The sequence below is a fragment of the Erinaceus europaeus genome, chromosome 4, assembly GCF_950295315.1.
Source record: "Erinaceus europaeus chromosome 4, mEriEur2.1, whole genome shotgun sequence".
NCBI lineage: Eukaryota > Metazoa > Chordata > Mammalia > Eulipotyphla > Erinaceidae > Erinaceus > Erinaceus europaeus.
In genome coordinates this window covers 114,555,475-114,579,361 of record NC_080165.1, presented here as the reverse complement: position 1 = coordinate 114,579,361, position 23,887 = coordinate 114,555,475, and the positions used below count along the sequence as shown (strand labels likewise).

The 23,887-nt window shown below is 38.2% G+C and overlaps 1 protein-coding gene across 5 annotated transcripts in view; it reads right to left on the bottom strand.

Moving 5' to 3' along the window:
• MAP7 (microtubule associated protein 7) overlaps nt 1–23,887 on the bottom strand; it is a 188,627-nt gene that overhangs the window by 48,169 nt on the left and 116,571 nt on the right. For all 5 annotated transcript variants that reach the window (XM_060190396.1, XM_060190394.1, XM_016186837.2 and 2 more), the window contains exons 3-5: nt 21,229–21,306; nt 1,996–2,159; nt 612–729 (exon numbers count right to left, since the gene is read on the bottom strand). In XM_060190396.1, coding sequence (XP_060046379.1) covers nt 612–729; nt 1,996–2,159; nt 21,229–21,306 — 360 coding nt within the window. The remainder of the gene's footprint in view (nt 1–611; nt 730–1,995; nt 2,160–21,228; nt 21,307–23,887) is intronic.

The window sequence follows — 23,887 nt, the reverse complement described above, 5'->3', positions numbered from 1 at the left end:
ATGTATGCTTTCTCTTGCAGAGTGCCAGAGTAGCACACATACTAGGATCAGAATCATGTGCTCATAGTATTGATTTTGATCAGTGAATAATATCACTATGGTTCTCTCAGAGTAACAGGTATCCTGGCAGGTGGTTCAGGAGATAAAGTGTTAAGACATTCAAGCATAAGATCTTAGGTTTGATTCCTAGCATTGCATACGCCAGTGATGCTCTGGCTCTCTCTTTCTCCTCCTTTAACTCTCTTTCATAAGTAAATAAATATTTTTAAACATAAAAAATTGCATTCTAGAATCCTGAAATCTTTATGCAAATGAATTACTTAAAATAAAGTAGAGTTCAAACTGGCATGTTTATACAAAAAGCATTGCACACTTGTCTATTACTTGAAAGGCTTCTGTAACAAATGCATTTGTGTTTATGTATCTTCTCATCTTCATCATCCTCTTATCCTCAATAATGACATTATCATGTAATTGCCATCTAATTTCTTCAGCAGAATTTTTTGTTTGAAAACATAGACTCAGAAAAGACAAAAAGAAGGAACAACTGTACTTTTATTGTCCAGGCCAAAAGAAAAAAAAAAGTGATTTTGAAAGCTGTGTCTGTTTACCTGTATTGTGGATGCTGGGGATCCCATGGAGAGGGCCTCCCCATGACCATCGGTTGTGCTTCTGTCTTGGCTTCTGGCTCCTTTCCATTGTACGCCGAACAACAGCTTCATGGCGTTCCTTAAAGGGGACAGAAGAACTGTGGATTAGAGTCAACCTGATTGCTGAAACTTCTTCAACTTAAGGCAGAGTCGGGTGAGAGGTTTCACTTAAATTTCAGCCTTAGTATTCCTTATCTGTTTCCTAGTGGGAACACTTTATTGTGGGTTGAGACTATTATCACCCAGGGAGTGCTGATACAGAATATTAAACACAAAGTATTAACAATACAAGATATTAAAACCAGTAGGCTTTGGCTCATGAAGTCTGTAGAATGTTTTCATCAGCTCACATATGCATGACAGTGTATACAGGTCCTAGTTTAAACAGATGTTAAGCACACGTGGTATCATCTTTAAAAAAATGAAATTTAGAATATGAAGATATGCATAATCCTGACACTACAGCTGAGTTGCAGAATCCGTGTAACATACTCATTCTGAATCTAAAGTTTCATTTTTGATAAAACTGATATATAAAATTACTTGAGTAAATAAGAGACAAATCAGACAATCTTGTGAAAATATTTCTAAGGGTTTTTTTGTTAAATCCTGGGAAAATAAAATTACTTGGAGTGATGTTCATACTTCAGGATAGACTACTTGAACAAAAATAAGTTCTAAATAAAAATAATAGTTCTAGGTCTAAACAGAGAAATGCACTTATAAAATTCTTGTTGCACAGGTGGGAGGTAGATAGCATAATGGTTATATAAAGAGACTCCCATGCCTGAGGTGCCAAAGTCCCAGGTTCAATTCCCTGCAGAACCATAAGCCAGAATTGATCAGGCTCTGGTACAAAACAAACACATTAATTAATTAGATTAAAACAGAATTAAAAAAAAAATCTTGTTGCAACTATTATGTAGTCTTCTTCCTAACAATCACATCTTACTATTTCTTGAAATTGCTGAATGTCTGTAAATTTGATTACTCTAAATCAGTTTTGCTATGTATATTAATGGGAAGTTTCCTAATAGATAATGCTGTTTCATTTCTTTTTTTTAAACAAATTTTTACTTATTTATTTATTTACTTATTTATTGGATAGAGACAGTCAGAAATCGAGAGGGAAGGGGGAGAAAGAGATGATGAGAGACAGAGAGACAGACATCTGCAGACCTGCTTCACCACTCGAAAAGCTTTTGTCCTGCAGGTGGGAACTGGGGGCTCGAACCAGGGGCCTTGAGCAGTGTAACATGTGCGCTCAGCCAAGTGTACCACTGACCAGCCCCGCTTCATTTCTTTATAGATGCTCCTGCCTCACATTTCTCAGATCAGGCCTTACTTTGTCCTCCTCTAGTCTCTGCCTTCGCTTCTCCTCTACGGCAGCCCTCCTCCGCTCCTCCTTCAGCCGGTGCTCTTCCAACTTCTTCTTTCTCTCTTCTAGGTGCTTTTCATAGTGCTGCCTGGCTCGTTCTTCTCTTTCCAACCATACTGTTTCTCTTGCAGCTTCAGGAAGAAACACAAGGGATAAGAAAAAAAAAATTAACAGGTTTAAAACTTACATGGTTAGGACTGTGTAAACGTGGCCCACACTGAATAAACATTTGGTTTTGTATTAGTCAAGTTTTGCCTTTGCTTCACTCAAAACTTCAAGAAAAAAACTACCAAGGTCAATTTTTTAGCATAATTCAATATGCTACAATAAGGTAGAAGATGCACAGAATTCTATACTTTAAGAACCTTTAGAGCCTATTAGTTTGGCATTTTATTTCTACAGAATAATATATATCACATGTTCTGTTTTCCATTCTGATGCTAAGACAATGCCCTCAATGGAGGCCAGGTGGTGGTGATGCATGTGGTAGAGTGTACATGCTATGTGTTTGGACAGGGGTTCAGGTCCTGGTCCTCACCTGCAAAAGAGGAGTATCATGAGCAGTGAAGCTGTGTCACAGGTGTCTCTCTTTCTCTTTCTTTCTTTCTTTCTTTCTTTCTTTCTTTCTTTCTTTCTTTCTTTCTTTCTTCCTTCCTTCCTTCCTTCCTTCCTTCCTTCCTTCCTTTCTTTCTCTCTCTCTCTCTCTCTCTCTCTCTCTTTCTTTCTTTCTTTCTTTCTTTCTTTCTTTCTTTCTCTTTCTCTATTTTCCTTTTTCTCCATGATAAAAAGAAACAAAAAGCTTGCTGGGAGCAGAGGAGCTATCTTGCAGGCATCAAGGCCCATCAATAACCCTAGTGGCAAATAATGATGATGATGATGATGACAAGGATGTAATAGTTTTATTTGTCTCCTTTTATAAAATGTGATACACTTTTAACTTGGGTATGAGAACTTTAGAAACTTACTTTAAGACATCATAAAGTAGGAGTCGGGAGGTAGCACAGTGGGTTAAGAGCATGTGGCGCAAAGCCCAAGGACGGCGTAAGGATCCAGGTTCGAGCCCCCAGCTCCCCACCTGCAGGGGAGTCGCTTCACAGTCATGGGCTTTTTGGAATACATCTAAAATAGACCTACTAGCTATTTCCAAAACAGAGACCCCAAATCTTCATCTGCAATATTTCAGCCTTAGGTTCATGATTAGTCAACAATTTGTTTGGCTTTATATGTTAAATCTTTTTTCAGCCACCAGGTTCCAGATGCTACTATGATGTCAACGGGACTTCCCAGGGCAGAGGACATCCACCAATGTGTCCTAGAGCCCTGCTTACCCACAGCCCTACACCCTAGGGAAAGTGAAAGACAGGCTGGGAGTATGGATTGACCTGTCAATGCCTATGTTCAGCGGGGAAGCAATTACAGAAGCCAGACCTTCCACCTTCTGCACCCCATAATGACCCTGGGTCCATACTGCCAGAGGGATAAAGAATAGGAAAGCTATCAGGAAAGGTTATGGGAGTTCTGGTGTTGGAAACTGTGTAGAATTATACCTCTATTATCCTATGGTTTTGTCAGTGCTTCCTTTTTATAAATAAAAATTTAAAAAAAAGAAACTTACTTTAAGGAAAAACACCTAGAATGAGTTCAGTATTTACTAAATGACTAAATGCATTAAAAAACATGTTGAAAGTAACACGGAGAACATAATTCTAACGCCTTTCTTTTTAATTTTTAAGTTTTTAAAACAACCTCATTGGGGGAGATAGTAATTATAATAACTTACAAATCAGTTATCACATAAATACAATGTCTTGTATTTATGTGATTGATGCCTGTGCACCACACCAACCACCAGTCCTCTTAGCCCAAACACCCTTTACAGCCATTGGCTCTGTTGCAATAGACAACAATGAATCTAACTTTCACCATATGTCCCCTCCCACTGAGGCAAGCAAGGGTTAACTTCATAGGTAGAATACTGCAGTTGGTGATAATCTTCCCCCTCTTCCCAGCACAAACAGGGCTTTCTACTGCTGTAATCAAAGTGACTTTGGTTGGTGGCCTGAAAATCTACAACTTCTGTTCAAGAGTCTGCTGATAACCCAAACAAGTTGTATTCTCTGTACACACACACAAAAGTAATAAGGTGTTAAGCTTGTTGCTATCAGTTACTATGAGAAAGCAAGCCCCATTGTGCTCAGGGCTGTCTTTTTGTAGACATGAGACTAGCTGGTTCTGCTGGCATAATAAATACTGCTTCCTACAGTAAAGCCTCAGTGTGTCCCATCTCTCTGCCTGAGAATCTGATAACAAATTCTAACACTTTCTTAACATGTACTTATTAGCCTGGGGAAATAGCAGAATGGCTATGCAAAAAAGATGCTCATGCCTGAGGCTCAGTCTCAGGTTCAATCCCTAGCACCACCATAAGCCAGAGCTGACAAGTGCTCTGATGGTGGTGGTGGGGGGGGATGTACTTACTGTGGGAGTCGCGCTGTAGCACAGCGGGTTAAGCGCAGGTGGTGCAAAGCATAAGGACCAGGAGTCAGGATTCCGGTTCGAGCCCTGGCTCCCCACCTGCAGGGGAGTCGCTTCATAAGCGGTGAAGCAGGTCTGCAGGTGTCTATCTTTCTCTCCCCCTCTCTGTCTTCCCCCTCCTCTCTCCATTTCTCTCTGTCCTATCCAACAATTATGACAACAATAATAACTACAACAATAAAACAACAAGGGCAAAAAGGGGAATAAATAAATAAAATAAATATTAAAAAAAATGTACTTATTATGATCATGCACTCATGTATCTTCTACCTTCTGGATCTGACTGACTGTGTTAGGGAATGCACATGCATGTAAAATACCACAGTCAAGCAGTTTCCCAGAGTGTGTGTTTTTTGTTTTTTTAATTTACAAATTGGTTGGTGGGGGGGAAGAGGAGGGAAGGAGAAGAAGATGGAGAAAAGGAGAGATACCACAGCACTGCTCTATTATCCATGTTATTTTTCTGGTGCTATTCATGGTGCTCCCATGTAATGCTTAGGCTTGAACTAAGGGACTTTTGCATGGGAAGGCATGTTTTCTCCAGGACGCCCCCTTTTTCTATTTTCTATGTGAAAATTCTAACTGGCAGGCTTTAAAAATAATTATACATTTTAACTCATTTAGATCAGCAGATTATAGTGATAGATTTATCTAAGGTTAAACAGTACAAGATACTAAAGGGTGATATGAACATCTTTCTCTACTCTTGGACTCTTTTATGTAATGCTTTTACCTTTTTAAAAATGTTGTAGCATGCAAGTTGTAGCAGAGTATACTTACTATTCTGCATTTTCCCTTTTTAGCCCTTAAAATTTTTTTTAAATATTTTTCTATAGCAACACAAATCAACATGAAGCTAATAAATTTTTTTAATGACTATGCAGTATTGCAATGTGGACATGATTTATATGAACAAGTACTTATTGACAGATTTATCTAAGCTGTTCCCAGTATTTTACAAATCCAACCCTTGAGTGGCATCATTGCATTGTCATAAATCTCTACGTAGATTCACGAAAACAAAACAGTTAAAAAGGAATAGATTTATTTAAAATACTGTTAGGGTCACATTGTCCTCTTTGTGGATATTGTACCAATTCATATTCTCAACAACAATTGATGAGGGCCACAGGCCGAACAAACAAATAAGTGTATATTCTGAAACAGGGAGATATTTCACTCTGAATTTCCAAATTCTATGGCCTTTGACTTTTATATCCTGATTTTGAGGAAAACTGAAGATTATTTGACATTTATGTGTTAGGCATTCATTTCTTTCTTTCTTTCTTTCTTTCTTTCTCTCTTTTTTTGACAGAAAAGATTGCAAGTTTTAATAGAGTAGGTAAGTGTGGCAGGGGTGGTGGGGGAGTGGACAAAGGAAATCAATTGCTCATATTTAGACAGAAATTGACTGAGAACAGACTTAATGGGGTCTTTTTTGGATAGGTATTAAAATGTTTTTTTAATTAGTAATTTAATATTGGTTTACAAAATTATAAGACAACAGGGGTATAATTCTACACTGTTCCCACCATCAGAGTTCTATGTCCCCATTTCCCTCCACTGGAAACTGCAGCGGTTCTCCCAAGGTCACACATATGGGCTGACTCTTATTTCTATAACTATCTTTCTCTATTTATATATATTTGCCCATATATATATATGTGTGTGTATGTGTGTGTGTGTGTGTGTGTGGTCCTACCTTCTCTTCCTCTCCCCCCCCTTTTTTTTCTTCTCTTCCTTTCTCAGTCACACCTATACCTGTTACTACTGCCAAATGTCCTTCCGTATATCCCCTTCTCTCTCTCCTGATGGAGTTCAGAGCCCTTTGGTCACCTTCCCCTAACAACCCTCCTCTCCACCCTACTCCAGGAGTATATACCAAAATTCTTTATGGAGTGCAGAAGGTGGGAGTTCTGTCTCCTGTAATCACTTCTCCAATGGACATGGACATTGGCAGGTCAATCTAAGATATTCATTTCTTGTAAGAGATCCAGCAGTCAAGACAAAAATAGGAAATGGAAATACAGATGTTTATGAAACATTACAAGGATATTTAAAAAAGCAAGCTAATAAGGAAATTTGTAAAGTAACAGATTGTTCATAGATGGCCTTCCTTTCTTCTGTCTTTCCTCCCTTCCTTCCTTCTTTCCTTTTTTCAGTGCCAGGGCCTTACACATAAGTGATTTCACTGTTTCTGGACAGAATTTTTTTTACTTGAGAGAGAGAGAAAGAATCCAAGAACACAGCAGCACCGGAGCTTTTTGCATTGTCATGGCACTCCCATGTTATGCCAGTGCTCAAATGCAGGCAAGATGCATGAGAAAGCACACACCCTACTCAGTGAGTAATCTTCTGGTTCAGTGTTTTACATCGGACTTTTTGTTGTTGTTCATAAACAATTGTGGCTATTTCCTCACTAAATATGAACTTTCTAGATTTCTAAAGTTCTACCTAGATCAAGTCTTACTATCTTTATTTGATCTTACTCCACATTTCTCTTCATTCTCCCTGTAGACTGTCTTCTAGTACATCTCCCAAACAAACCATATTGCTGTTGTTCCATTGGGAAATCTGCTGTTACATTTTATCCCAATCAGTCAACCAATCCTGTAAGGTAGCAGTCTCATGTTAAAATTTATTACAGAATCACCTACGGAGGGATTTGGGGGAAGGTATATTAGTCAAAATGCAGATGTCTGGGATCTAACCATTATATTCAGACATATGGCTACAAGTTTTTACCTCTTTGCAATAGGTTTCCACAAAACACTCTCCTCCAACCTGGGTCCATTTCTACCATCATGCACTAGAACCCCAATGCCCCTTCACTCCCATAATTTTTTCTCCTTCCCCAAAGTCCTTTCATCTCCCCAAAGTTCAATAGACACCCAAAAGTCTAAAGTTCACTTTGTTGTTGTTGTTTTTTATTATCTTTATTTACTGGATAGAAATCGAGAAGGAAGGGGGAGATAGAGAGGAGAGAGACAGAGAGACATATGCAGCCCTGCTTCACCACTCATGAAGCTTTCCCCCTGCAGGTGGGGACTGGGGGCTCGAACCCGGTTCCTTGCACACTGTAACATGTGCACTCAGCCAGGTGAGCCACCAACCTGCCCCCTAAAGTTCACTTTGTTTTTCCCTTTAATGTCCTTGTTTCCTAAGTTCAACCTATGAGTGAGATCACATGGGTATTTCCCCTTCTCTTTTTGCCTTATCTCATTTAACATGATTCCTTCAAGTTCCATCCAGGATGTGGCCAGATAGGCATTTTTAACAAAGCTCCCAATGATTCTGAGACACTGTTTAACTGATAGCATATGGAGGAAGCACTGCCCAAGGTCTACAGCAAAAGCTTTGTCTCTCTAGTGTAACAAATGTCCTCCCTACTCCCACCATTCTCCATAGTGCTCTTCACAACTTGAACACATTAAAGGATCTAAAAGATTATTTCTTAATTCATTTAGAACTAGTTCTGAGTTCACTCATTCATAACTGTGTTTGTGATCATGTTACTCAACCTCCCTATGTTTTCTGTTAGGGTAAAATTTTGGGTAAATTTGAAAGTTTCCTGATAGCTTTACTGTGAAAATTGAGGAAAAATTACATTTAACAAATAATAGTTATTTGCACTAGTAAACACTTAATAGGAGGCTGGTTGGTGGCACACCTGGTTGAGTTCACAAATTACAGTGCACAAGGATCCACGTTCAAGGCCCCAGTCCCCATCTTCAGGGGGAAAACTTTACGAGTGGTCAAGCAGGGCTGCAAGGTGTCTCTTTCACTCTGCTCTCAATTTCTGTCTCTATCCAATAAGTAAAGATAATACAAAAAAAAAATTCAATCAATATGACCTATTAATGCCATTTTAATCATCATAACTCCAGCTCAGAAAATTAAAGGGCAGTTATTTGAATTGGGCTGGAAATTACAATGTGGCTAATACTACTACAATATTTTTGCCCCCCAAATGCTCTTTTAAAGGAAAAATACCTCTTTATCCATCAAACACTCATTGTATTTCACTTTCAATTTCTACCAGGATGTAGAGGTATCCTATTACAGTGTCTTCTTTAAACAACTGTCTTCTTCAAACAGTCATACAAAGAATAGGCAAACAGTGGTGAAATAGCAAACAAAACTTGCCTGTTGCTGTAAAGTATGTGGGTCATTATCAGAGTTATTACCAAATAAAGATCAGGTGATCCTAGCAGGCTCCCCTCTGAGCTATTTTTCTGAACAAGATTCCTGGCTCACCAGGAGTGTTTTCCTTCTCTCTCTCTTTTTTTTAAGTCCCTGGAGCTCTATTTGAGTGACAAAATACCTGGCCAATCAGAGCCTCAACCCACTCCTGCCAAGAAAAGATTACCTAGAGGTTTTTTTTTTTTTTTCCCTTGGATACTTCTTACAGTCAGTTATCTTTGTTCAGGCTGCCTGCAGGCAATTTGGAGCTGTCCACTGCAGACTAACTGCTAGGGTTTTTTACTCTATTTATATATATGTGTGTGTCCCTTTTGTCCCTCCTTCTTCAGGTTCACCAAGATTAACTGTTGTTGTTTTCTCCACTGCTAGGTGACTGGGTGTCCTATCCAGTGTGAGAGGAACTTATTTCGCTCTACCTTTTCCCTCCACTCTCCTTTTTCCCTCCACCTAGCTTCACCCCAAAAAACTGGAATACGCATTCTTTTCAAATCCACACAGAACATCCTCAAGGATAGACCACATGTCAGGCCACAAAGACAGTATCAACAAATTCAAGAGTACTGAAATCATCCCAAGTATTTTCTCAGACCACAGTGGAGTAAAGCTAACATTTAACAACAAACAGAACATTATTAAAAGTCACAGAATTTGGAAACTCAACAGCATGCTGCTTAAGAACCGTTAGGTCAGAGAGACACTCAAGCAAGAAATTCAAATGTTCCTGGAAACAAAAGAAAATGAAGACACAAACTATCAAAATATTTGGGACACAGCTAAAGCAGTACTGAGAGGGAAATTCATAGCCATACAATCACATATTAAAAAACAAGAAAAAGCTCAAATAAATGACCTTATTGCATGCCTTAAGGACTTAGAGGAAGGAAACAAAGGAACCCTAAAGCAACCAGAAGGATGGAAGATCACTAAAATTAGAGTAGAAGTAAACAATATCAAAAATAAGAGAACCATACAAAAGATCAATGAAGCCAAATGTTGGTTCTTTGAAAAATTTAACAAGATTGACAAACTCCTAGTCAGACTCACTAAAAAATAAAAGGGATAAGACTCAAATAAATAGAATTGTAAATGATAGAAGAGTGATCACAAATGACACCACAGAAATCCAGAAAATCATGTGAAACTTCTATGAAGAACTATATGCCACCAAGCTAGAGAATCTGGAAGAAATGGAAGAATTCTAAACAACCAGACCACCACAAATAGGACATATAGCCAAACACTCTAAAACTCTACAAGAATGGCATTAAAATATCTTCAATCTTTGATATCAATAAATGTAATGGCCTGAATTCACCTATTAAAAGACACAGAGTAGGAAGATGGATCAGAAAACAACCCAACAATATGCTGTCTACAGGAAACTCACCTAACTCAACAAGACAAACACAGACTTAAAGTGAAAGGATGGAAAACTATCATACAAGCCAATGGCCCACAAAAAAGGGCAGGAACAGCTATTCTCATATCTGACATGATAGACTTTAAAATAGATAAGATTAAAAAAGATAGGAATGGACACTACTTAATGCTCAGAGGATCAGTCAATCAAGAGGACTTAACAATTATTACTATCTATGCACCCGATGAGAAGCCATCTAAATACATCAAACTTCTACTGAAAGAGCTACAGCAATATATTAACAGTAACACAATCATAGTAGGGGACTTCAACACCCCACTCTCTCAACTTGATAGATCATCCAGGCAGAAAATCAATAAAGACATAAGGGAGCTAAATGAAGAGATAGATAAACTAGAACTATTGGACATTTTCAGAGTCATTCATCCCAAGAAACTGGAATACACATTTTACTCAAATCCACATGGGTCATTCTCAAGGATAGACCATATGTTAGGCAACAAAGACAGCATCAGCCAATTCAAGAGCATTGAAATCATCCCAAGCATCTTCTCAGACCACAGTGGAATTAAACTAACATTTAACAATCAACAAAAGATTAGTAACGGTCCCAAAATGTGGAAGCTCAACAGTACACTTCTTAACAACTTCTGGGTCAAAGAGGAAATCAAGGAAGAAGTCAAAATGTTTCGAGAGTTCAATGAAAATGAAGACACAAGCTATCAAAATATTTGGGACACAGCCAAAGCAGTCCTAAGAGGGAAGTTCATAGCTATACAAACACACATTAGAAAACAAGAAAAGGCACAAATAAACAGCCTGATTTCACATGTTAAAGACCTAGAAGAAGAACAACAAAGGAATCCTAAAGCAACCAGAAGGACAGAAATCACTAAAGTTAGGGCAGAAATAAATAACATTGAGAATAGGAAAACCATACAAAAGATCAATGAAAGTAAATGTTGGTTCTTCGAAAGAGTAAACAAAATCGACAAGCCTTTAGCCAGACTCACAAAACAAAAAAGGGAGAAGACCCAAATAAATCGGATAGTAAATGAAAGAGGAGATATCACAACAGACACTGCAGAAATTCAACATATCATGCGAAGCTTCTATGAACAACTATATGCCACCAAGCTAGAGAACCTGGAAGAAATGAATGATTTCCTAGATCCCTACCAACTTCCAAAACTAAGTAAAGAGGAAGTGGATAACATGAACAGGCCCATCACAGCTAATGAAATTGAAACAGTTATCAAAAATCTTCCCAAAAATAAAAGTCCTGGACCAGATGGTTTTACAAATGAATTCTACAAAACCTTCAAAGAAGAACTAATACCTCTACTTTTAAACGTCTTCCAGAAAATTGAAGACACTGGAATACTCCCTTCCAGCTTCTATGAAGCCAACATCACCCTGATACCAAAAGCAGACAGGGACACAACCCAAAAAGGAAACTACAGACCAATATCTCTGATGAACATAGATGGGAAAATATTGAACAAAATTCTAGCCAACCGGATACAGCAGTATATCAAAAAGATTGTTCATCATGACCAAGTGGGGTTTATCCCAGGCATGCAAGGTTGGTTTAATATACGTAAATCAATCAATGTGATCCACCACATCAACAAAAGCAAGACCAAAAACCACATGGTCATATCAATAGATGCAGAGAAAGCCTTTGACAAAATACAACATCCCTTTATGATCAAAACACTACAAAAAATGGGAATAGATGGAAAATTCCTGAAGATAGTGGTGTCTATATATAGCAAACCTACAGCCAACATCATACTCAATGGTGAAAAACTGGAAGCATTTCCACTCAGATCAGGTACTAGACAGGGCTGCCCACTATCACCATTACTATTCAACATAGTGTTGGAAGTTCTTGCCATAGCAATCAGGCAGGAGCAAGGAATTAAAGGGATATAGATTGGAAGAGAAGAAGTCAAACTCTCCTTATTTGCAGATGACATGATAGTATACATGGAAAAATCTAAGGAATCCAGCAAGAAGCTTTTGGAAATCATCAGGCAATACAGTAAGGTGTCAGGCTATAAAATTAACATTCAAAAGTCAGTGGCATTCCTCTATGCAAACACTAAGTTAGAAGAAATTGAAATCCAGAAATCAGTTCCTTTTTCTATAGCAACAAAAACAATAAAATATCTAGGAGTAAACCTAACCAAAGAAGTGAAAGACTTGTATACTGAAAATTATGAGTCACTACTCAAAGAAATTGAAAAAGACACAAAGAAGTGGAAAGATATTCCATGTTCATGGGTTGGAAGAATTAACATCATCAAAATGAATATATTACCTAGAGCCATCTACAAATTTAATGCTATCCCTATCAAGATCCCAAGCACATTTTTTAGGAGACTAGAACAAATGCTACAAATGTTTATCTGGAACCAGAAAAGACCTAGAATTGCCAAAAAAATCTTGAGAAAAAAGAACAGAACTGGAGGCATCACACTCCCAGATCTCAAACTGTATTATAGGGCCATTGTCATTAAAACTGCTTGGTACTGGAACATAAAGAGACACACTGACCAGTGGAATAGAATTGAGAGCCCAGAAATGAGTCCCCACACCTATGGACATCTAATCTAATCTTTGACAAAGGGGCCCAGACTATTACATGGGGAAAGAGATTCAACAAATGGTGTTGGAAACAATGGGTTGAAACATACAGAAGAATGAAACTGAATCACTGTATTTCACCAAATACAAAAGTAAATTCCAAGTGGATCAAGGACTTGGATGTTAGACCACAAACTATCAGATACTTAGAGGAAAATATTGGCAGGACTCTCTTCCGCATAAATTTTAAAGACATCTTCAATGAAACGAATCCAATTACAAAGAAGACTAAGGCAAGTATAAACCTATGGGACGACATCAAATTAAAAAGCTTCTTCACAGCAAAAGAAACCACAACCCAAACCAAGAGACCCCTCACAGAATGGGAGAAGATCTTTACATGCCATACATCAGATAAGAGTTTAATAACCAACATATATAAAGAGCTTGCCAGACTCAACAACAAGACAACAAATAACCCCATCCAAAAATGGGGGGAGGACTTGGACAGAATATTCACCACAGAAGAGATCCAAAAGGCCGAGAAACACATGAAAAAATGCTCCAAGTCTCTGATTGTCAGAGAAATGCAAATCAAGACAACAAGGAGATATCACTTCACTCCTGTGAGAATGTCATACATCAGAAAAGGTAACAGCAGCAAATGCTGGAGAGTGTGTGGGGTCAAAGCAACCCTCCTGCACTGCTGGTGGGAATGTCAATTGGTCCAACCTCTGTGGAGAACAGTCTGGAGAACTCAAAAAGTCTAGAAATGGACCTACCCTATGACCCTGCAATTCCCCTCCTGGGGATATATCCTAAGGAACCCAACACATCCATCCAAAAAGATCTGTGTACACATATGTTCTTGGCAGCACAATTTGTAATAGCCAAAACCTGGAAGCAACCCAGGTGTCCAACAACAGATGAGTGGCTGAGCAAGTTGTGGTATATATATATATATACACAATGGAATACTACTCAGCTGTAAAAAATGGTGACTTCACCGTTTTCAGCCGATCTTGGATGGACCTTGAAAAAGTCATGTTAAGTGAAATAAGTCAGAAACTGAAGGATGAATATGGGATGATCTCACTCTCAGGCTGAAGTTGAAAAACAAGATTAGAAAAGAAAACACAATTAGAACCTGAACTGGAGTTGGTGTATTGCACCAAAGTAAAAGACTCTGGGGTGGGTGGGTGGGTGGGGAGAATACAGGTCCATGAAAGATGATAAATGACATAGTGGGGGTTGTATTGTTAAATGGGAATCTGGGGAATGTTCTGCATGTACAAACTATTGTATTTACTGTTGAATGTAAAGCATTAATTCCCCAATAAAGAAATAAATTATTTAAAAAAAAAAAAAGAAATGGAAGAATTCCTAGAAACATATGCCCTTCCAAAACTGAACCAAGAAGAACTACAAAACCTAAATGCACCAATCACTGACAAAGAAATAGAAACAGTTATTAAGAATCTTCCCAAGAACAAATGATCTGGACCAGGTGGCTTTACAAACGAATTCTACAAAACCTTCAGGAAACAACTAATACCTATACTTCTAAAGCTTTTCCACAAGCTTGAAGAAAGAGGAACACTCCCTTCCACCTTCTATGAAGCCAACTTCAGCCTGACACCAAAAGCAGATAGGGACACAACAAAAAAATGGAAAACTACAGACCAATATCTCTAATGAACATAGATGTCAAAATATGGAACAAGATCCTGGCCAACTGGATACAACAGCATATCAAAAAGATTGTTCATCACAACCAAGTGGGATTTATCCCAGGAATGCAAGGCTCGTTCAACATACGTAAGTCAATAAATGTCATTCACCATTTTTTATATCAATAAAAGGAAAGCTAAAAACCACATGATTATCTCAATAGATGCAGAGAAAGCCTTTGACAAAATCCAATGTCCATTCATACTCAAAACACTATAAAAAATGGGAATAGATGGGAAATTCCTCAAGATAGTGGAGTCCATATATAGCATACCTACAGGCAACATCATACTCAATGAACAGAAGCTGAAAGCATTCCCACTCAGATCAGGGACTAGACAGGGCTATCCATCATTGCCATTACTCTTCAACATAGTATTGGAAGTTCTTGCCATAGCAATCAGCAAGAGAAAGAAATCAAAGGAGTACAGATTGGAAGGGAAGAAGTCAAGCTCTCACTATTTGAAGATGATATGACAGTATACATAGAAAAACCTAAAGAACCCAGCAGAAAACTCTTGGAAGTTATTAGGCAATAAAACAAGGTGTCAGGCTACAAAAATTAATGCACAAAAATCAGTGGCATTTCTTTATGCAAACACCAAATCTGAAGATGACATCCAGAAATCACTCCCATTCACTACTGCAGCAAAATCAATAAAATACCTAGGAATAAACCTGACCAAAGAAGTGAAAGACTTGTATACTGAAAACTATGAGTCACTATTCAAGGAAATAGAAAATGACACCAATAAATGGAAAGACATCCCATGCTCATGAATTGGAAGAATAAATATCATTATAATGAATATTCTCCCCAGGGCCATATACAAATTTAACATGTTACCCATCAAAGTTCCAACAAGCTTCTTTAAGAGAATAGAACAAAAAATACAATAATTTATCTGGAACCAGAAAACACCTAGAATTGCCAAAACAATCTTGAGGAAAAGAAACAGAAATGGAGGCATCACACTCCCAGATCTCAAACTATATTATAAGGCCATCATCATGGAAATAGCCTGGTACTGGAACAAAAATAGGCACACAGACCAGTGGAACAGAACTGAAAGCCCAGAACTAAACCCCCACACCTATGGACATCTAATCTTTGATAAGGGGGCCCAAAGTATTAAATGGAGGAAGGAGGCTCTCTTCAATAAATGGTGCTGGGGAAAACTGGATTGAAACATGCAGAAAAATGAAAATGAACCACCTTATCTCACCAGAGACAAAAATCAACTCCAAATGGATCAAGGGCATGGATGTTAGACCATACACTATAAAATACTTAGAGGAAAATATTGGTGGGAACACTTTCTCACCTAAACCTCAAGGACATTTTTGATGAAACAAACCCAATTGCAAGGTAAACTTAAAACAGAAACAAACCAATGGGAATACATCAAATTGAAAAGCTTCTTCACACAAAGAAACTATCACACACAGAGACCCCTCACAGAATGGGAGAAGATCTTCACATGCCATACATCAGACAAGAGACTAATAACCAAAATATACAAAGAGCTCAGCTTTTTTGTAACAAAAAAGCAAATGACCCCATCCAAAAATGGACAGAGGATATGAACAGAAGATTCACTACAGAAGAGATTCAAAAGGCTAACAAACACATGAAAAATTGTTCCAGGTGGCTGATTGTTAGAGAAATGGAAGAAAAGACAACATTGAGATACCACCTCATCCCTGTGAGAATGGCATACATCAAAAAGGACAGCAGCAACAAATGATGAAGAGGCTGTGGGGGACAGAGGAACCCTTCTGCACTGCTGGTGGGAATGTAAATTGGTCCAGCCTATGTGGAGAGAAGTCTGGAGAACTCTCACAAGGCTAGACATGGACCTTCCATATGATCCAGCAATTCCTCTCCTAGGGATATACCCCAAGGACTCCATAATATCCAACCAAAAAGAAATGTGTACACCTATGCTCATAGCAGCACAATTCGTAATAGCTAAAACCTGGAAGGAATCCAGGTGCCCAACAACAGATGAGTGGCTGAGAAAGTTGTGGTATATATACACAATGGAAAACTACGCAGCCATTAAGAACAATGAACCCAACTTCTGTGACCCATCTTGGATGGAGCTAGAAGGAATTATGTTAAGTGAGCTAAGTCAGAAAGATAAAGATGAGTATAGGATGATCCCACTCATCAACAGAAGTTGAGAAAGAACAGAAAGGGAAACTCAAAGCAGGATCTGACTAAATTTAGAGTAGGGCACCAAAGTAAAAACCCTGTGGTGAGGGGGAGGGTGGACATTTGGCTTCCCAGGGTGGCGGGTGGGTGGGAGGGGACACAGTCTTTTGGTGGTGGGAATGGTGTGATGGTAACAATAACTATCCATTGTCTTCTTGAACCCAAAGACAACAGGAACCTCACATTTCCACTACAGAGCCTATATTTTCCCCAGTCCTGGAACCCTAGGGTGAGGAGCACTTTCTTGCATGCTTCTCTCAATTCATATCAAATAATATTGCTTCCGCTGATCGCAACCTAATCAATGTAGAGTGCCACCCCAGTATGCTTCACTTCAGACTTCAGGTATGGAATGACAACCCTTCAACTTCATCACTCGGGTGAGACCTTTCCTTTCATAGTATTCTCTAATTCCATTCTAGGTGGTTCACTTCCTAACAAAGTCCTCAAACCTAGATATACACCAGGTCCTGTGAGATAGAGCATATGTTCACACATATCCATAAACTAGGGCATAATATATACCTGAAAGCAGAAGCACACAACAGTCTGCAGTGAGTACCACCCCAACACTTCGTCTGCACTATTCCAGCCTTCAGGTCCATAATTGTTCAACAATTTGTTTGGCTTTGTATGTTAACTCTCTTTTCAGCCACCAGGCTCCAGATGCCAGCAGGATGCTGACCAGACTTTTCTGGACAGACGACTCCACCAGTGTGTCCAGGGGCTCGGCTTTCCCAGAGCCCCACCCTACTATGGAAAGAGAGAGGCAGACTGGGAGTATGGATTGAGCAATCAACACCCATGTTCAGTGGGGAAACAATTACAGAAGCCAGACCTTCCACCTTCTGCATCCCACAATGACCCTGGGTTTATACTCCCAGAGGGATAGAGAATGGGAAAGCTATCAAGGGAGGGGACGGGATTCAGAGATCTGGTGGTGGGAATTGCATGGAGTTGTACCCCTCCTATCCTACGGTTTTGTTAATGTTTCCTTTTTTAAATAAATAAATAAAAAAGAAAAATCCAAGCTAAAGATAAATCCAAGATAAAGAAGGGACTACAAAAGTTGGAAAGTTGGAAAGAAGAGACTGGCTCACTTAATGGTGACCTCTTTGGTCACTATCAGGCCACCCCATCACCTGGGGCCCAAGTCAGGGAATCCTAGGATTCCCCCATAGATTTAATGGACCTCAACCTCTAACAGACCACTGTCTTACCATCACTGGTTATTTCCATCAGGAATGTCATCATAAACCCTTTTATGGGCCTCTCCAGGACATTGCACCCCTTATAAAGTAGCAATGGTAGGGACTGCCCTACTTTTTGAGGAAGGCTAGGTCAGCCTACTCTGCATGATTTACAAATTTAATCTACAGAAAGTTATTTATATGTCCTCCTGTTTGCAAAAATTACATTAGTAAAAACAAAGGAATAGGTCTTTATTATCCTTCTGTCTTCCTTTTGGGAAAAAAAAAAGTGATTACTATGCCTTTAATGGATTCAACGTTAATTTCAATTTACATTCAATACTGAATAATCAATAGCACCAGCTAGCCAATTTGAATTTTGCTTTGCTGGTATGTATTTTTTTTCTTTTAACTTGAAAAAAACTTGAAAGCCTGGTAACAGATGGTCTTTCTGACTTTTTTTTGTTGCTTTCATCAAGATAAAAGTTGTCAAAAAGGACAGCAATGAGTTGACTGCTGAATTTAACCTTTATTAATCTTTCTAGTACAATAATTTATAAATTAAGCTTTTTAATATATAAATTAATAAATCATTCTTTGTACCACATATAAATTGAAATATGGGGCTACATCTTAAGAAAAGAATCTAGACACTTAGTATACAAAGCTAGACAACTTGTAGAGGGGATTGGAAGGCTCAAAGTTATATCTTCCATGGCCCAAGAGGTGGTGCAGTGGATAAAGTGTTGGACCCTCAAGATCCTGAGTTTGATGCCCAGCACCATATATGCCAAAGTGATACTCCAGTTCTTTCTCCCTTTTTCTCTTCCTTGTTTATAAATAAATATTTTTTAATCAATGTTTTATAACTATATAGTATAAGAAATGTGATTATATTTGTTTGGCCAGCTTATTCCTACCCCCAGCTTCCCCCCAAAAAAAACTCTCCTTACATACATCTACTAATATTTTACTTTGAAATAAAGAAATTTGGGTAAAAAGGTATAAGTCAATATACAGGAGTTACTTCACAATAGCATTTAAATCATAATCATGAAGAAAGCTGTAGTATATATACACAATGGCATGCTACTCAGCTATTAGGAATGATGACATCACCTTCTTTATCTTGGATGGAGCTTGAAAAAAATCACGTTAAATGAGATAAGCCAGAAAGAGAAGGGTGAATATGGGGTGATCTCACTTATGGGCAGAACTTAAGAAACAAGAACAGAAACAGGAAACATAAAGTAAAACTTGGACTGGGTTTGCTGTACTGTACCAAAGCAAAGGACTCTGGGAAGGAGGGTAGGAGGAAGGAAGGGCTGGGGGCAGGGAAGGTGGGGGTGGGGAAGTTAGATCCAACAATGATAGACCTAATTTGGTAGTGAGAGGTTTCTTAGACACCTATTTTGGTAAGATGAGAAATTGTACCATGTACTGTAAACCATTAACCTCCCAATAAGTCTTTGAAATATGAAGTATTCTTTGATGCTATAGAGCTAATTCTATTCAAGCCAATAGGAACCCAGTTGTGACTCTCAGAAGACATTTAATAAGTTAATGGTGATGGAACAGAGAGAGGAAAGGATACAGTGCTAATCCTTGGGTGAATCCGAAGTGAGTTACCAATCAATTTCTTCTCTGTGTTCATCTGGTGTCTCTACCTGCATTAGTAGCTTTGCTTTTTACCCTCTTTTTCAGTTCTATTTTCAGATCACCCTTGACTAGGAAGCAGTAGGTACAGAAGGAAGACACTAGGCTGCAAAGCTCTTGAGAGAAAAATGGAAGCTCACTTGGTCAGAGATGAATCTACGTATTTACCAGTCTAGGAGAAATCTGCTAAGCAAAGGGAATTTTAAGTCTGGTTAAAAACTCTAGGAATAATCTGCATAATTTGTTCACTTCCAACAAGCCAATGAATATATACAGGAGAAAAATCTTGGGAGCAAGACAAATTACCTTATAGAATCATTATGTAAGGGAAAGAGGCTTGTGTTAAAATGATGTAAATAATGTGAACAGACTTTTGACAACCAACTTCCAGTGGATTATACAAATTAGGATTCTTGAATAAGATTAATTAAAAAAAGATAGGATACAGCATTGGGTTCTCTACATGAGACATTAACTCTTAGAAAGTATGATAGAACTACTGATTAACAAAGTCATGGGTCATCTGTTAGGAAGATCTGGGTAACCTACGTTAGTTCTAGTTTTAAAATATCTAGACAACCTGAAAACACCGAGAGACACTGAGCAAGCATCTCATCTTCCAGGTACATAAAGAGAACATCCTGTTTTAGCAACTTTGTATAAATGCACATCAAAAATAAAGGAGCATTTGGCAGCAGGATCACTGCTCAATGTTTTTGAAGATAGTGACTGCGGAGTGCTTATCTCAGCTTCCTGATAAACCAGTCCTATGACAGAGCCTCCGCAAATACCGTTGCTAACATTTCACAGAGTCTCAGGGTAAAGAAAAAAAATCATATTCTTGGTAGCATACTGACAGCTGCTGTTTATAAATTCTACAAGAGCATTATTCCTTTTTTTTTTCTTCCTCTTCCCCCCTCTCTACCTTCACTTTTATTTTTGTTTTACTTTGCCACCAGGGTTACTGTTGGGGTGCTGTGCCTACACAATAAATCCACTGCTCCAGTGGTAATGTTTTCCATCAATTTTATTTATTTTTTGATAGAACAGAAAGAAAATGAGAGGGGACAATAGAGAGAGAGAGAAAGAGTGACCTGTAGTACTGCTTCACAGTTCATGAAGCTTCCCCCTTGCAGGTGAGGACTAGGGGCTTAAACCCAGGTAATGTGTATATTCAACTGGGTGTATCAATGTCCTGCCCCAGTAGCATTAGTCTGATATAGAAGGTAGTTTAGTGTCCAGCTACATGTAGATGAATAACTGTTCACATTAAAGAAAAAAAAGAGAGAAAGAAAGAAAGAAAGAAAGAAGGAAAGGAAGGAAGGAAGGAAGGAAGGAAGGAAGGAAGGAAGGAAGGAAGGAAGGGAGAAAGTGAGCCACATCCTTATGGTCCAGAGCCACATTACACTCTGATTACAACATAAGTAAAAATGGATCGGTTTCTAGACTGAACTTTACTGTTACTTAAAATTTTGTGCAATGCTTATATCACATAGAAATTCTGTTTTACAAATTCATTTGCAAAACTCATAAGGGTATGCTAGAAAGCATAATTATTATAGTGGTATTCAATGTCAAATATCTTATCCTAAAGGTAAAATGATGATGATGATGATGATGATGATGATGATGATGATGATGATGATGATGAACTCAATAACACTGTATGAAAGATCAAATGAGAGGTTAGATACCTAGCTGTTTTTCTCGCTCCTCACGTCGCTCCCGGGCCAGTCGCTGCCTGTCATCAACCCGGAGCACAGGTGGAAGGTCTGAAAATGAGATAAAAAACATGAGAGAGAGGACTTAAAAATAATAATATATGTAATATCTCTTTGCCAAATAAGTTTGATCACTGAAATATTACTACACTTTATGACAGTAAAAAATGGCTTTCGCTTCAGTGATATAACTTATTACTATTATAGTTTTCTGAGAATTTCCAAACATTTTTTAAAAAATCATTATGCAATAACATAACTGTAGCTTTTTTTTTTTTTTAACCAGAGCACTGCTCAGCTCTGGCTTATGGTGGTGCGGGGGACTGAACCTGGGACTTTGGAACCTCAGGCATGAGTCTCTTTGCATAACCACTATGATATCTACCCTCTGCCCAACTGTAGCTTTTTTATTCTTATGAAACAGATGCAAAGATATCTTGTTACTAAGATACTGAACTTCCATTATTTTTATGCTTTAAAATCCTAAATAAATTTCAATTGAACATGTATCCTCTAGATATATATGAAGTTAGTCTTGAGTTCAGTTTCTGTTTTGTCATGTCTTACTTTGTAAGTATGGTCAATGTACTTAGCCATCTCTCTTATGTCTCAAGCTATGATCTGGGATTTATGAGTTTTTAAAAAAAATTTTTTTATATTTATTTATTTTCCCTTTTGTTGCCCTTGTTTTTTTATTGTTGTTGTAGTTATTATTGTTGTTGTTACTGATGTTATTGTTGTTAGGCAGGACAGAGAGAAATGGAGAGAGGAGGGGAAGACAGAGAGGGGGAGAGAAAGATAGATACCTGCAGACCTGCTTCACCACCTGTGAAGCAACTCTCCTGCAGGTGGGGAGCCGGGGGCTCGAACCGGGATCCTTAGGCTAGTCCTTGCACTTTGTGCCATGTGCGCTTAACCTGCTGCACTACCGCCCAACTCCCTGAGTGTTTATTTGGAATCTATAAGATGAAGACCAGACACTCTCTCATACCACTATCATAGGGTTCAATAAATAATGCTAGGAATAGTGTTAGTATGGTGCCATGACAAGCCCCAGCAAATAAATTCAACATGTACTGAACAATTACTATGTAGCAAGCACTGTTCTGTGTACTGAAAAGAAAGTAGTCAACAAGAAAGACAAATATTTCTGTCCTCAAAAGCCTATTCATTTAATGAGTAGGGTAAGTAGGCAAAATACATAGAATGAAAATAAGGGGGGAAGGGCAGTGGTACACCCAGTTGAATACATATTACCATGCTCAAGGACTGAGTTTAAGCCCCAACTCCCCACCTGTAGCAGGGATGCTTCATGAGGGGTGAATGTTGCAAGTGTCTCTCTTTCTTTGTTTATACCCACCCCCTCTCAATTTCTCTCTGTCCTAACAGATAAAAAGAAAGGGAAAAGCAAAAGATGGTTATCAAGAATATCAAGAGTTATGCAGGCACCAAGCCCCAGTGATAACTCTGACTGCAATGCAATACAATACAACTAAATAAAATAAAATAAAAATGGCCAGGTGGTGGTGTACCCAGTTAAGCATACATGATATCATGAGCAAGGATCTGGGTTCAAACAGGGGGGAAGCTTCATAAGTAGTGAAACAGTGCTGCAAGTCAGTCTCTCTCTTACCCCTCCCTTTCTATCTTACCCTCCCCAATCAATTTCTCTGTCTCTATCATAAATAAATAAATAAGCTATAAATAAAATATTTAACAATAGGAAGGAAAAAAAAACAACCTGACTTAATTGGTCTCAGTCTGCTAATAGAAATTCTATACTAATGACATGAATGACAGTTAATGGAATACTTACAAAATAGTATTTATTCTGTCTTCTAAATGACATGTCAGATCTATCTACTTTGTTCAAGACCTTTTACAAATGAGAAAAAAGCCACAATATGAGTAAAATGGGAATTATTTTATGTGAGACTAAATGTTATTGTTTCCATGTATATTCTCATTGTCACTGTTCTTGAGTGACTCAGTTTTGGATACTGCAAAAATTACCCTTTCAAGATCCTCACTGTGTGTTCAATTTGTCTTGACCTTCCCTTGATTGGTACTTATCTTCACATTGCACATTACTCTCTCCCAAGGATCACACAATGGCTGTTGGTTACTTGGAAGAAACTGCATCATCTATTCAATTGTTTTCTTGCATTATGTTTACAGATTCCTTCTTTGTATTGCTCTGTAGAACAGACCATGAATCACTGACTACTAAATGAAATAGTTGTTTAGGTGTATAATCTCTGGTAGAGAGTTGAACACAGAAACCTAATTCTGCGCCAGCTTTGCTGTATGCAAAGATTGACTTAAGTTATTTTTAAAAAGACATGAGAGGTATGAACTGATAGTGAGAATGAAGGTACAAATAATTGTATCTATCGTTTCACATATAAAAGTGAAAATCATTACATTTTATACAGTGTTTGACAATTAACAATGCATCTACCTACATCATCTCATTGACTGTCAAAAATGACTCTGAGAAGTAGAGCCTATATTTGAATTTCTGTTTAAAAAAAGAAACCATCTTCCCAGGCAATACTTTCATTCCAGCTGCATGTTAGCTATCGGACTCAGGCAAAAATCAGTAAAGTCATGGGCCCCTTGGCATATACCT